General features: G+C 33.4%; 1 protein-coding gene across 15 annotated transcripts in view; it reads left to right on the top strand.

Annotated features, from left to right (window-relative positions):
* Nucleotides 1–13,354, top strand: part of MYCBP2 (MYC binding protein 2) — a 285,475-nt gene that overhangs the window by 59,039 nt on the left and 213,082 nt on the right. For all 15 annotated transcript variants that reach the window (XM_058682354.1, XM_058682355.1, XM_058682342.1 and 12 more), the window contains exons 6-11: nucleotides 4,368–4,610; nucleotides 4,810–4,881; nucleotides 6,267–6,363; nucleotides 10,419–10,492; nucleotides 10,626–10,764; nucleotides 12,308–12,384. In XM_058682354.1, coding sequence (XP_058538337.1) covers nucleotides 4,368–4,610; nucleotides 4,810–4,881; nucleotides 6,267–6,363; nucleotides 10,419–10,492; nucleotides 10,626–10,764; nucleotides 12,308–12,384 — 702 coding nt within the window. The remainder of the gene's footprint in view (nucleotides 1–4,367; nucleotides 4,611–4,809; nucleotides 4,882–6,266; nucleotides 6,364–10,418; nucleotides 10,493–10,625; nucleotides 10,765–12,307; nucleotides 12,385–13,354) is intronic.

Genomic DNA, 13,354 nt, shown 5'->3' on the forward strand with positions numbered 1-13,354 from the left:
AATTTCTTTCATAAGTGTTTTGTAGTTTTCAGAATACAGATCTTTTACCTCTTTGGTTAGGTTATTCCTAGGTATCTTACGGTTTTTGGTGCAATTATAAATGAGATCGATTTCCTTGATTTTTCTTTCTGCTGCTTCATTATTGGTATATAGAAATGCAACAGGTTTCTGTACATTGATTTTGTATTCTGTGACTTTGCTGAATTCATATATCTGTCTAGCAATTTTTTGGTGGAGTCTTCCAGATTTTCTACATAGAGTATCATGTCATCTGCGAATAGTGAAAGTTTGACTTCTTCCTTGCCGATTTGGATGACTTTTGTTTCTTTTTGTTGTCTGATTGCTAAAGCTAGGACTTCTAGTACAATGTTATATAACAATGGTGAGAGTGGGCATCCCTGTCTTATTCCTGACCTTAGAGGAAAAGCTTTCAGTTTTCCCCCTTTGAGGGTGATAGTAGCTGTGGGTCTTTCATATATGGCCTTTATGATGTTGAGGTATGTTCCTTCTATCCCTACTTTGTTTTTATCAGGAATGGATGCTGTATTTTGTCAAACTTAAACTTTTAGCTTGTTGGATTTGATTTGCTAGTATCTTGTTGAGAATTTTTGTATCCATGTTCATCAGGGATATTGGCTTGTAATTCTCCTTTTTAGTGGGGTCTTTGTATGGCTTTGGAATCGAGGCAATGCTGACTTCATAGAATGAATTTGCACCCAAAAAACACATAATCCAGTTCAGAAATGGGCAAAAAACATGAATAGACATTTTTCCAAAGAAGACATACAATTGGCTAACAGAGACGTGAAAAGATGCTCAATATCATTCATCGTTAGGGAAATACAAATCAAAACTACAGTGAGTTACCACCTGACACCTGTCAGAATGGCTAAAATTAACCACAGAGGAAACAACAGGTTTTGGTGAGGATGTGGAGAAAGGGGAACCCTCTTGAACTGTTGGTAGGGATGCAAACTGGTGCAGCCACTATGGAAGACAGTATGGAGGTTCCTCAAAAAGTTAAAAATAGAAATACCCTGCAATCTAGCAAATGCACTGCTGGGTATTTATCCAAAGGATACAAAAATACTGATTCAGAGGGGCACATGCACCCCAATGTTTATAGTAGTGTTATCTACAATAACCTAATTATGGAAAGAGCCCAAATGTCCATCAATTGATGAATGGATAAAGAAGATACGGTATATATGTACAATGGAATATTAGCCATCAAGAAGAATAAAATATTGGGGCACCTGGGTGGCTCAATCAGTTGAGCGCCGACTTTCAGTTTTCAACTCAAGTCATGATCTCATAGTTTCTTGAGTTTGAGCCCTACACTGGGCTCTGTGCTGATGGTGTGAAGCCTGCTTGGCATTCTTTCTCCCTCTCTTTCTGCCCCTCCCCAGCTCATGCTGTCTCTGTCTCTCACAAAATAAATAAATAAAAACTTAAAAAAAGAAAAAGAATGAAAGCTTGCTATTTGCAATGACATGGATGGAGCTAGAGTGTATTATGCTAAGTGAAAAAAGTCAGAAAGACAAATACCATATGATTTCACTCACCTGTGGAATTTTCAGAAACAAAACAGATGAACATAGGGAAAGATGAACATAGGAAAGAAAAAAGAGAGAGAGGGAGGCAAACCATAAAATAAACTCTTAACTGTAGAGAACAAACTGAGGGTTGATGGAGGGAGGTGGGTGGGAGATGGGCTAAATGGGTGATTGGTATTAAGGAGGGCACTTGTGATGAGGACTGGGTGTTATATGCAAGTGATCATTCACTAAATTCTACTCCTAAAACTAATATTACACTGTATGTTAGCTAACTAAAATTGAAATAAAAGCTTAAAATATTAAAAAAAATAACAAAAAAATAAAATACAACAAAAAAAGCATACAACCAAGTATCACTAGGCTAACATGAAAAACAGAGATTCCCTAAATCGATAATGATAATGATAATAAAAGAAACTTTGAATAAAAAGAATATAGAGACAGAAGAAACTCTAAGAAGACTGTAATTAATATTTTGATGAAGGATAAGAGAATATTGTTTACATTAAACATCAGTATTCTGTTTTTTAAGCTCATAGAACAAGAAAAATTTTTATAAGTTAAGATAACAGCAATAAAATCAGTAGAAGGGTTAGAAGATCAGGTTGAAGCAGTCTCCAGAAAATAGAAAAAAGAGAAAGAAAATAGGTGACATAAAATAAAATTGGATCTAACCAGGAAATACAATCCCTCACAGGTATTCAAACAGAGAAGAGGAAATAAATTACTCAAGAAATCTTACAAGGAAAATTCATGTGCCTCAAAGATATACGTCTTCAGATTGACAGAACACACACTGAGTGCCCAACATTCATTATGAAAAAAGAATCAAACTAGGATACAACTTTGTAAATCAGAACACTGTTAATTAACAGACTATAAAGTTTCCAGAGAGCAAAGACAGATTATGAACAAATATCAAACAGAATGGCATTAGACTGGTTCAAAGCAGCACTGGCATAGAAAATAACAGTGCCTTCAAAGTTCTCAGAGAAAATGATGTTCACCATACCTAGTTCAACTAGCAGTCATGTTTGAGGGACGATGAAGATGGCTTTTGAACATGCATGATATTGAACAATTTTAACTTCCACGCCTGCCTCTTCTTTAGTTTAGACCAGAACAAGGTTTTATGAGGGGTGTTGCCAAGCGGAAGAAGTAGAAATGATGTTTGACTTTCTTGAAAGGTGTATGGGGAACCCTTAAGGGAATGTGTAGAGAAAACTTAGCAAATGCAAAAATAGGGCCATTGTTGACTTAATGAAAAAAAAATTACACAAGGAAGGAAATGTAATATACACTTTGGCTCATGAGCCATGATTACACAATCATAATAAGTGACCTTTGAATACTAATTTAACCAGAAATTATTATATATAGCTCAATTTTGAGGATTTGGAGAGGGAGGGGAGCATCATTGTTCATAATAGACACCAACAGAAAGTATCTGAAACAAACAAAAATATTAACAGTGGAAGCTTTGGCATATTATATAGTAATATGGATATCAATTCTAGATAAAATAGCCATAAGTTTAATATAGCTACTTCTAGCAAAAGAATTTGTAGTATTCAACTATGTATATATTATATACATAAACCTATTATATATATATAAGTATATATAGTATAAATTACATATCTTGGCTGAGTCAGAGGCCTTAGAACTGGAAGAAGAGGAGACTGTATCTATGAACAGCGGGTCACTTATTCCTATGAAAGCTCTACCCTCTACAAAGTGCTGTCCAATGGAAGTATAATGTAGTCTATGTATGTAATTAAAATCTTTTTATTAGCCACATTAAAAAGGTAAAAAGAAATAGGTGTGGTTAAATGTGTATGTATGAATGATGTATTTCACTCAACTCAGTATATCTAAAAAATAATTTCAACATGTAATCAATATAATATTAAGATTCTGTACTCTTGTTTTTATGCTAAGTCTTCAAAATCCAGTGGGTATTTTGTATATAAAGCACTAACCACATTTCAGGAGCTCAGTAGTCAGTCACATGTGGCTAATGGCTGCTATATTGGACAGTGCGGCTTGGCTGTATTGTTGGATGTGGTAAAAGAAGGACAAAAGGTGAGGAACAGAATTTCCTCTGCTGGCAGAGTGCTGGTCCCATGCTGGTGACTGTTGAGGACTCATTTAATGTGACAGGTATTTATAGCAGGTCTTTGATGAATATTGGATAAATGAGTGCTGAATGAATACACAATTAACAAATGAGTTTTCATATTATGGAATATTGTTGATGTTGATGGGTATTAGTCATAATGGAGAAGCAAAGTGGAAGAGAAACATTGGAAATTTTGTTTCATCTGTAGAAGCCACACCATTCTCTTATGCTTAAATTTGTGCTTCGTATCATGAAGCATATTAGTAATTATGCATAACATATAAAAGATATTTTGGCTTATGTGTATTCTAATATGGTATAATTTTATTTATATCCAGTATTCATACTTTTTACTAATCTAGTATGTTTCCGTCCACAAAACTTGAAATCATAGGCAGTACTGGTTATTGAGTGTTTTGGAGAAAGATGCAATATTTCAGTGTTTAGAGCCAAACTGTCAGTTAATAATCTTTGGATTTGACATTTTTATTTTGGGCTGCTTGAAATTTGCTTCTTACAATAAACTTCTAGTTAGTACTTTTTACTGATGTGCCAAATTATCAGAATGATAATTCTGAGCAATTTATTTTCTCATAAATGATGACATATTACTGAAGTATCTTTATTTTGTCTGTGTTTGGGACATTTAAACATGCTTTTTTATTTGTTTCTTGTCTTTTAAATAGGTGCCAATGATACTAAATTCACTACAGAGAAGTGTACAGGCAGTGTTGGTGGGAAAAATTCAAATTCAGGACTGGTTTAGCAATGGCATTAAGAAAGCAGCTTTAATGCACAAGTGGCCATTAAAGGAAATATCCGTTGATGAAGATGATCAGTGTCTACTTCAGAATGATGGATTTTTTCTTTATCTGTTATGCAAGGATGGATTATACAAAATAGGCTCTGGATACAGTGGAACAGTTAGGGTAATGTGATTCCTTACAGTTCTTAATTCTAGCAGAAGTTATCCCTAATTGTGTTTTGTTTTCAGCTTCATTTTTACAGTACTATTTAATTTTGATGTAATCATAATGGAAACGCAAGTATAAAATGTCATCCGTTTATGTTATTTTTCATTGATTATTAATTATGCAACTGTTGATGGGCTTTTTTGTTACTTTGCAGGGCCATATATATAATTCTACATCTCGCATCAGAAACAGAAAAGAAAAAAAGTCTTGGTTAGGGTATGCTCAGGTAGGAGAATATCCACAATAAACCACACTTTTCTTTCTTATAGAGCATGTGGCTTGTACTTGTTCGATCAATAAATAATGTGACTTCTGTTTAAATAGATATGGTATATTTTTACTAATATGGCTAGTAACAATGATACAGTGTAGTATAGAGAACATTGGCTTAGAATTCATGAGAGGTTTACTTTTAGTTCTGACCGTGATCTTTACTAGCTGTGTGACTTTGGAAAACTCAGTTAACTTATTTGATCCCCTGTTATTTAGCCAAATTTTGTGAATCTCTAGATAAGAATGGAGACCACCATTACCATTAGTAAATATGAATTGGGAATGTGTCCATGACGTGAGTCCAAATTAGAGTTTCTTGCCACAAGACCCTCCACTTTAAGCCTAGATCAGTACCTTCCAGGAAACAGTGCGTGGTCTGCCCAGGGGATAGTTACCTGTATGGAGGATCATGCAAAGTATCCCCAAAGAGAAAAGTGGTAGGCCCATGTTGCTTTCTTAATGCTGTGATCTCATCACCTGACTAATGTGGCCAAATGGGTGTCAGCAATCAGACACACTACTACACTCTTCACCTCCCATGAAGAGAAGCGAATGAAGGATGGAAAAGGGCCAGAAGTGTTTATTTCCATACTCTCCCTTCCTGAGAGGTAAAATACAAGCTCCCTTGTGGAAGGATGTCGAATAAATATGTCCCCGCATACCTGTCTTGCTCAGCTCAGCACTTGTTGTCATCATCAGATTATAAGATATATTTGAAAGGATTTTGAAAATTAAATAAATTGTTATATGAAAAATAATTGTGCTAGATCAACTATTGGGGAGATTTTGAAATTAAATTTTAAATGTCAAATTAATTTCTCAGCGATTGTCTTTTAAAACTTAACATGGTTCAAAACATCAAATTGTTATTTGCCACTATAGTATGTTATAAGGAATAAGGACATGGAAGTATGTCCAGTGACATATCATTCCATCTCAAACCACTACTCTATTCATTTCTTAATATTAACCTAAATATTTCAGCTATATTTCCTTAAAATATTTCTTAAAGTAACAGTAGTCATTTCTATTATTTACTTGGCAAATGATAAAATAATTTTGAGCAAGATGTCTGTACTGGCCTGTGTGGTGTATCTCATATATGTATCTGAGAATGTAATAGGTTAAATTGATACTCAGTGGTATACAATTCCTCCTCTTATTAAAGCACACCTCAGAGACTTGTATTTTTAATATTTAATCTGTTGTAGACACGAAATTTGACATATTATCATACCTCAGAAAACTATACAGACCTGTATGACTATTGTTTCTGCTAAACAGCTAATGAAAAGATATTTGTACACATAACACAGCAAAATATTTTGTTGTTTACAGGGTTATTTATTGTATAGAGATGTGAATAACCACAGCATGACAGCCATAAGAATAAGCCCTGAAACACTGGAACAGGATGGTACTGTGATATTACCAGGTATGTTATTCAACTAGTCATTTGTTTTCTTTACAGGTAAATTTTAAGAGATGTGCATGTTGGGCCTTTGGACCTATAAACAATGATTAGCAAGGGATAGTACTTGCTTATAAATAGGTTGAGAAAAATCTTGACATACAAAAATGTTATAGTGTGTATAAAGTTAATGCATGTGAGGAAAACAGACATCAGAAATATAGCATAAATCATTTTAGTGTTTGTTTTCAAATCACTGCCCATCTGCAGCCTGGTCCTTCACCCTCACCACCAAGACTAATTCAGCTGCTGAATAAGGGGGTGAGGTTTCTTTGTTGCTCCTAATAAAACCATGACTCTGGCTCTTATAAAACTTGGTATGAAGAACTCTCTGTTAATTTTTATTTTTACTTTAATAGCAGTACACTTTGGGTTTTCCTCTTCATATGAAAGGGTTTTCAGAGACAGATTTTAGAATGGATCAGGAATTTTTTTTAATTCCATCATTTATACTTTTTAGTAATACTCTGGTAAGGCACATTGGACACATTTCATTTTGCTTTAATTTTGAAGTTGCACATATGCATTTGTCTCTTAAATCACTGTACTTTCTAAATTCTGGGGCAGTGGATCTTAAATTTTGTAGAACACTGGGCAAATGCATGATACCCATTTTAAAATCTTTGAATTTGCATATGCCTTTAATGCATAGTGAGGAAGTTTGTTTATATTAAAATCTTAAATGTTTAATGTGTCTATCAGTAATTTCATGAAGAGCAGCAATACTACTTTTAGGCACTTGACCATCTGAAAATGATCGAGAACTACTTCTGAAGAATACATTGGGAAGGATAATTGCTCCCAAGCTGCTTGTTAATTTTTTAAAGGTTCCTTCAACTTCATCAAACATTTATTCAGATGTTGCTATGCATATATATATATACATATATATATATATATATATACACACACACACACACATATACACACACACACACACACATATATATATATGTATATATATATATATATATATATATCCAAATTAGTGTACATGACACCATGTTAAGGTAAATGCCACATTTCATGTGTGTTTCAACAAATAAAGTACTTTGGAAAATATAACTTATTAGAGCTATTTTATAAATCACTGTTTACAGATATATCTACAGGTTTTTTTAAATCACTGCAAGTCCTGGGCCATGCCTCTGGTGATGATGATGATGATAATAATTTTAAAATGATTACATGTACCCCCTTATATATACATATATTAAAAATAATAATATTTATTGTATAAGTATATATAAGGAAAAAATAAAAACTAATTGTAACCCTACTTCTCATGTATAAACACTATCAGCATATTGGTAAATATCCTATCTTTTTCCTGTGTTTAGATGGACATTGTTGTGGAAAAAAAAAAAAAAAAAAAAAAGAAGAGATCATATGCTACCTAATCCTTTTTTTGGACCTATCCCTTTCACTTAATATTCTGCATATAGTTCCAATATCATTTTAATGTTACAAAATACATTCAAATGGAAGTGCCTCCTAGTTTTTTACCATATAAGTTATACTGTAATGAGCATCCCTGTTGCTCTCTGTGTGTGTCATTTCAGGATAATGTCTTGGAAGAAAAATTTTAAACACTCACCCCCACCATGCACACACCAACAGGTAGATACTAATATAAAAGATTTGCTTCTGAGAAACCCTGATCAATTAACAGAGATTGTGACTGAGAAGATTATTTGAAAATGGCTTATGTATAGCTGTTTTATTTATGATGAAAATATGATAAGAATTGACTTGTTAATGTTTTTGTTCAGTTTAAATCCCTCTACATCATTTAACATATGAAATACAACTTTTAACAGTACAAGTGTGGCTTTCTTTGTTTCATGAATACATGCCATATTCAAGGTGAAGAATGAACCAAACTTTGGGAGGACAGTCCCGTGTTGTATGTCTTCCCAACTGGCAGATGTTGCTTGATATTTTCCTGAAGATGCTGTCTTATAACATTACATGCTGGATAAAGAAAGGATAAAGAGAAAATCTTTTTGAAATCATGCAGCAGGAAGACTTGCGCTCAAGCCCGAAGATACCCGGAAGATACCCATCATCATTTTTCCATTTCTTTGACCTGGTCTGCAATTTCTTCAATAGCACTCTTTTTTTTTTTTTTTTTTTTTTTCCGTTTTCCCCCTAACTAGGGGCAACTCTATAGTTTTCACATCAAGAAGCACAAGTAAATTGTCAGGTTTATAGATGGTAATGAATACCATATTTAAAATTGACATAAATCTGGTAATTCCTTGAGCTTCATGTTTCAACTTGTCTTATAGTTTAGCTTGTAAATAAGTTATTTTCAACCTAGCATTGATGAACTTAGAACATACTTTTTTCTGTTAATAATCATTTTAGCCTTTATATGTTGACATATCTTTTATATTGTATCCTATGTCATTTACTCTCCCATGTCTGGTGACAGATTGCCTCAGATCATGAGAATTTTTGCTACTCTTCTTGCGCCACTTCACTCCTCACCCCTGCATTTATCTGAAATTATAATGAGTTTTTCTTCTTTGCTTTTTAGTTTAAAATCTTACTGCTTAGAGCTTGGGAAGCATCTTTCTTGCGCCTCTTTGTATTCTGTACAGTGGACTAGGAACTCTTTCTTTCGATTTCTCCTCTCTTTGATTACCAAGTCTCTTGGGCTACCAGTGGGCCTTGTCTCCCAGTTTCTATTTCCAGTTTGTGATCACTGAATTCTCTATTTGGTAAGGGTCTGCCTGTGTTTTGCATATTTATAATAAGGAAGTATGCTAGTATGAAGCTCCTGGGCAAAGATATGGAGTAATCCAGCTTATTTGGGTGGGCTCCATTACTGCATTCCAAAACCAGAATTTTACGTTTTGTTGATTCAGGTGCAAATAGAAATGAAATATTATTTTGGTATTGTAATTAATGGAGAGATTCATCCTAGTTCTCTGCAGTTATTTTGAGAAGTGTGTGTGCTTTTATACTTGCTTGCTGAACATTTGTTTTTCCAAAAGGATACAGTTTATATTTAGATGTTGATTTTGCTTGTAGTTTCATGTTGTTCAGTAGCAATCACTAACACATGTTCCAGTGGTCCTTCTGTAATACTGGTATCCCTTGTTACAATGGCATTTGTGCATTATTTTGATCAAAGTAGATAGTGCACTGTTCCACAGAGATACATATCGTATTGATAAAACACAATAATTCCAGCCAAAATATATGAGTGCTTTCAGACAAAAGAAATACATAAACCTAAGTGTGTTTGTTGTACAAAGCAGATGAACATTTAAAATGTGTAGCATGCTGTGGGCGCCTGGCTGGCTCAGTCAGTACAACATGTGACTCCTGATCTTGGGGTCGTGACGTGAGTTCAAGCTCCAGTTGGGCATTGAGCTTACTTTAAACACACGCGCGCGCGTGCGCGCGCGCGCGCACACACACACACACACACACACACACACACACACACACACAAATGTATACATAGCATGCTAAATGCTGAAAATGCTGGGAATAACCATTAAACTTCTAAGTGGAAATGGTATAACCAGTTCTGTTTGATAAAGCAAGGGATATCTGTAGCTGGATGCCATAGACCTCAAATGCAGAAGCTTTAGGTCTATCTGTATTTTTCTGTGACACTAATGACTGTGATGTATGTCTGAAGGTAGAGTGTTGCCTACATTGCATGTATTGAAATGATTATAACCAACATTATAGTTTGTTCATCATGGTGCATGTTTATTATCAGACTACATCTAATACTAATTCATTTTGAAATTAGGTGGGCTTTCAGGTCCTTGATTATGGAAGATTTATAAATGTAAGCACAAAATGTAATAATAGTTGAATTACTTAGTTTCTGCTAATTTGTAATTCTTTATTAAAAAAGCACAGTATCCCTTTAAGTTTAAGTTTATCCTTATTGCCTGGAGAACTCTCATTCTGACTTCAACAGAGGAGTAAAGTCATTTTGTGAGCTATTTATTTATATTGTAATATAATTACTTTTTCCTCTTCTTGTACAGATTGCCATACTGAAGGTCAAAATATTTTATTCACTGATGGAGAATATATTAATCAGATCGCTGCTTCAAGAGATGTAAGTACTCTGAATCATGAATAGCTGGTGTAAATGGAATCCCTTTCTCATAAATTATTTGTTATTAATTAGTATAAAGCCTTGGAAGACCAGTTTATGCAACATAATACTCTGAGTGTTTTCTTTCTTTTAGGATGGCTTTGTTGTCAGAATTTTTGCCACAAGCACTGAACCTGTGCTACAACAAGAATTACAACTTAAACTGGCCAGAAAATGTTTACATGCCTGTGGAATCTCACTATTTGATCTGGAAAAGGACTTGCATATTATAAGTAAGATAGTCAAATAAGCCTTTCTCCCATATTTAAGTTTTCAGATTCTTTATTCTTTTGAAAACTAGTACAGTGTTTTAAGCATTGTGTGTTATGTTTTGGCAGTTACTTTGCTGTTACTATAAAGCAACTTATGAATTAGTATGCATAAGTAACTAGGAAATATGGCCTTTAAACAGTGTGTTATATGAACACCATTTGAAGAAAGTGACTAATGATTTTCCGTTTTCATTTTAAATAGAGCAAATGAAAATAAACTTACATTTGATAAGAATTATAGGCAGCACTTAGGGACATCCTTAATTTATATGTTCTATCTTTATTCAATTATTTAAAATTTTGAAAACTTGCCCTGTAAATATTACTACATTAATATACATAGTTCCCTCATTAAAACCTTTGATTGTTAATTTGAACAGATTTTTAGGACAGCCAGTAGATCCCGTAGATTGTGACAATGGTAATTGGCCTAAAACACTGATTAATAATCTTTCATTTGGATGCAGAAATAGGGACAGCCACAGAATATTTCTGTCTTAGTATACATCCTCCTGCAGTGTCCTAGTAGTAATTAGGATCCTGTTTCCCAGGAGGCTCTCAATTTTGGTTTGCCGTGCTGTTCCAGGTTTAATAGTGCCATTTCTAACGTGCAGGATTCTTTGCAAGACCCACCTTTTTGACTATTATCTCATTAAGTTTAATAAACTTGACATGAGTGATATGCTTTGCCTATTTTATTTAATTATGTAGTGTTTTTATAATTTTTCCATAGAAAGTACTGAAATTGTAGTTTTTAAATTTAAAAAGCTCATAAACTAGTAGTTTATATTAGACAAAATCATAAAATATACCATATGTAATTATTTACTCATAGTTTTAGAATTTGAAAATATGCATAAGGGTCTTTGTTATGTATGCACACATATGTATCCAAATTCATGGAGTAGCCACATGAAATGTTCTTCTGTAGAAAAGAGCATGGAACAAAGAATCTAATATACCTTAATTCAAATATCTGCACGACATTGTTCAAGCCCAAACGACTCTGTGTCTGCACTAACCTCATCGAGTAAACCAGGCAGTATATTTGTGAAAATTGAATGGGATAAGGTTCATGCACTATGTAATGCCTACTACCTAATAATAATGCTCAATAAAAATTTCTTAATTCATTAATTCAAGAAATATTGCTGACATTGGTTTTAAACATTTTTTTATGTTTAAAAGATTAATTTGGCACTAGTTTGGAACAAGTTAAAAATTTTTGGTAATTTTATCTTTCCTTGGAGTACGGTACATACTGTTAATTTTTTTTAAGTCAGGAATATGGCATATTTTGTCATCCTTGTTTTTTCTTTTTTTTAATTGAAGTGTAGTTGACACACAATGTTACATTAGTTTCATAGTGATTCAACAAGTTTATTGTCATCCTTGTTTTTGAATGGTACTGAGTTGACCTTTCAATAACTCAAAATAGTGCAAAATTATGATTTACATTGTTCATCTTAAAATATAGTAATATTTATGAGTCTTGTATTATCAGGCACAGGATTTGATGAGGAGTCAGCAATTCTTGGTGCAGGGCGAGAGTTTGCACTAATGAAAACAGCAAATGGAAAGGTAAATTACTCTTTAGTATTAAAAATGAACATCCTATGTTTTATGAGATAACCAATTGGTATATTATTTTATGTTTTTTTAATATGGTGAAGTTTTATTCATGTTGAAATAGTATAAAAGAAAATTGTGAGATACAAGAGTATAAAACTTTATAAAATATCACATTTTTACAGATATTTTAATTATGGAGCTTTTAATTCTTTGAGTGGGAATGAATTCATATTTTGAGTTTATTTTGATGAACACATTTATTGCAAATTTCTATAAATGTTCAGAAATATAAAGACTACAATTTGGGGAAAGTAGGAGCAAGTATAAGTGACAGATTGTAGAGCTCAGTCTGTAGAGATAGAAGCTTCTTTCTTATCTCATGGGTGTGAGAATAAAGTGAGGTAATTACAAGAATTTTGAAAATTACAATGACTAGGGGAGCCTGCGTGACTTACTCAGTTAAGCATCTGACTTTGGCCCAGGTCATGATCTCATGGCTCATGAGTTCGAGCCTTGGATCCTGCTTCAGATTCTGTGTCTCCCTCTCTCTCTGCCCCTCCCCCGCTCATGCTCTGTCTGTCTGTCTGTCTGTCTCTCTCAAAAATAAACATAAAATTAAAAAAAAAAGAAAATTAAAATTACTAGGCAATTATGGTATATTAATATGTAGGGTTTTTTACATTAGGAAAACAAGTTGAGAATTTTATCCATTTCCTCCTCTTGTGAGGTTAGAGTATATTTGTGAAGTATATTTTTATTCATATCTATCAGGAGACTTATAATGGAAGATTATAGATACCTTGAATAGATACGAAAAAGCTATTATGAACTGGATCTTTAGAAAAATATGTATATTTCTCTCCTACCGATTGATCTCACTGAAGTATAAAAACAGTTTGGTTTCTTGTTATTTTTGTTTTTTAGTAAGATATGAAAGTCTTTTTTCTCTCATGTGAAACCTGGTACACTACCCCAAAAG

The sequence above is a fragment of the Neofelis nebulosa genome, chromosome 1 (assembly GCF_028018385.1).
Source record: "Neofelis nebulosa isolate mNeoNeb1 chromosome 1, mNeoNeb1.pri, whole genome shotgun sequence".
Classification (NCBI taxonomy): Eukaryota; Metazoa; Chordata; class Mammalia; order Carnivora; family Felidae; genus Neofelis; species Neofelis nebulosa.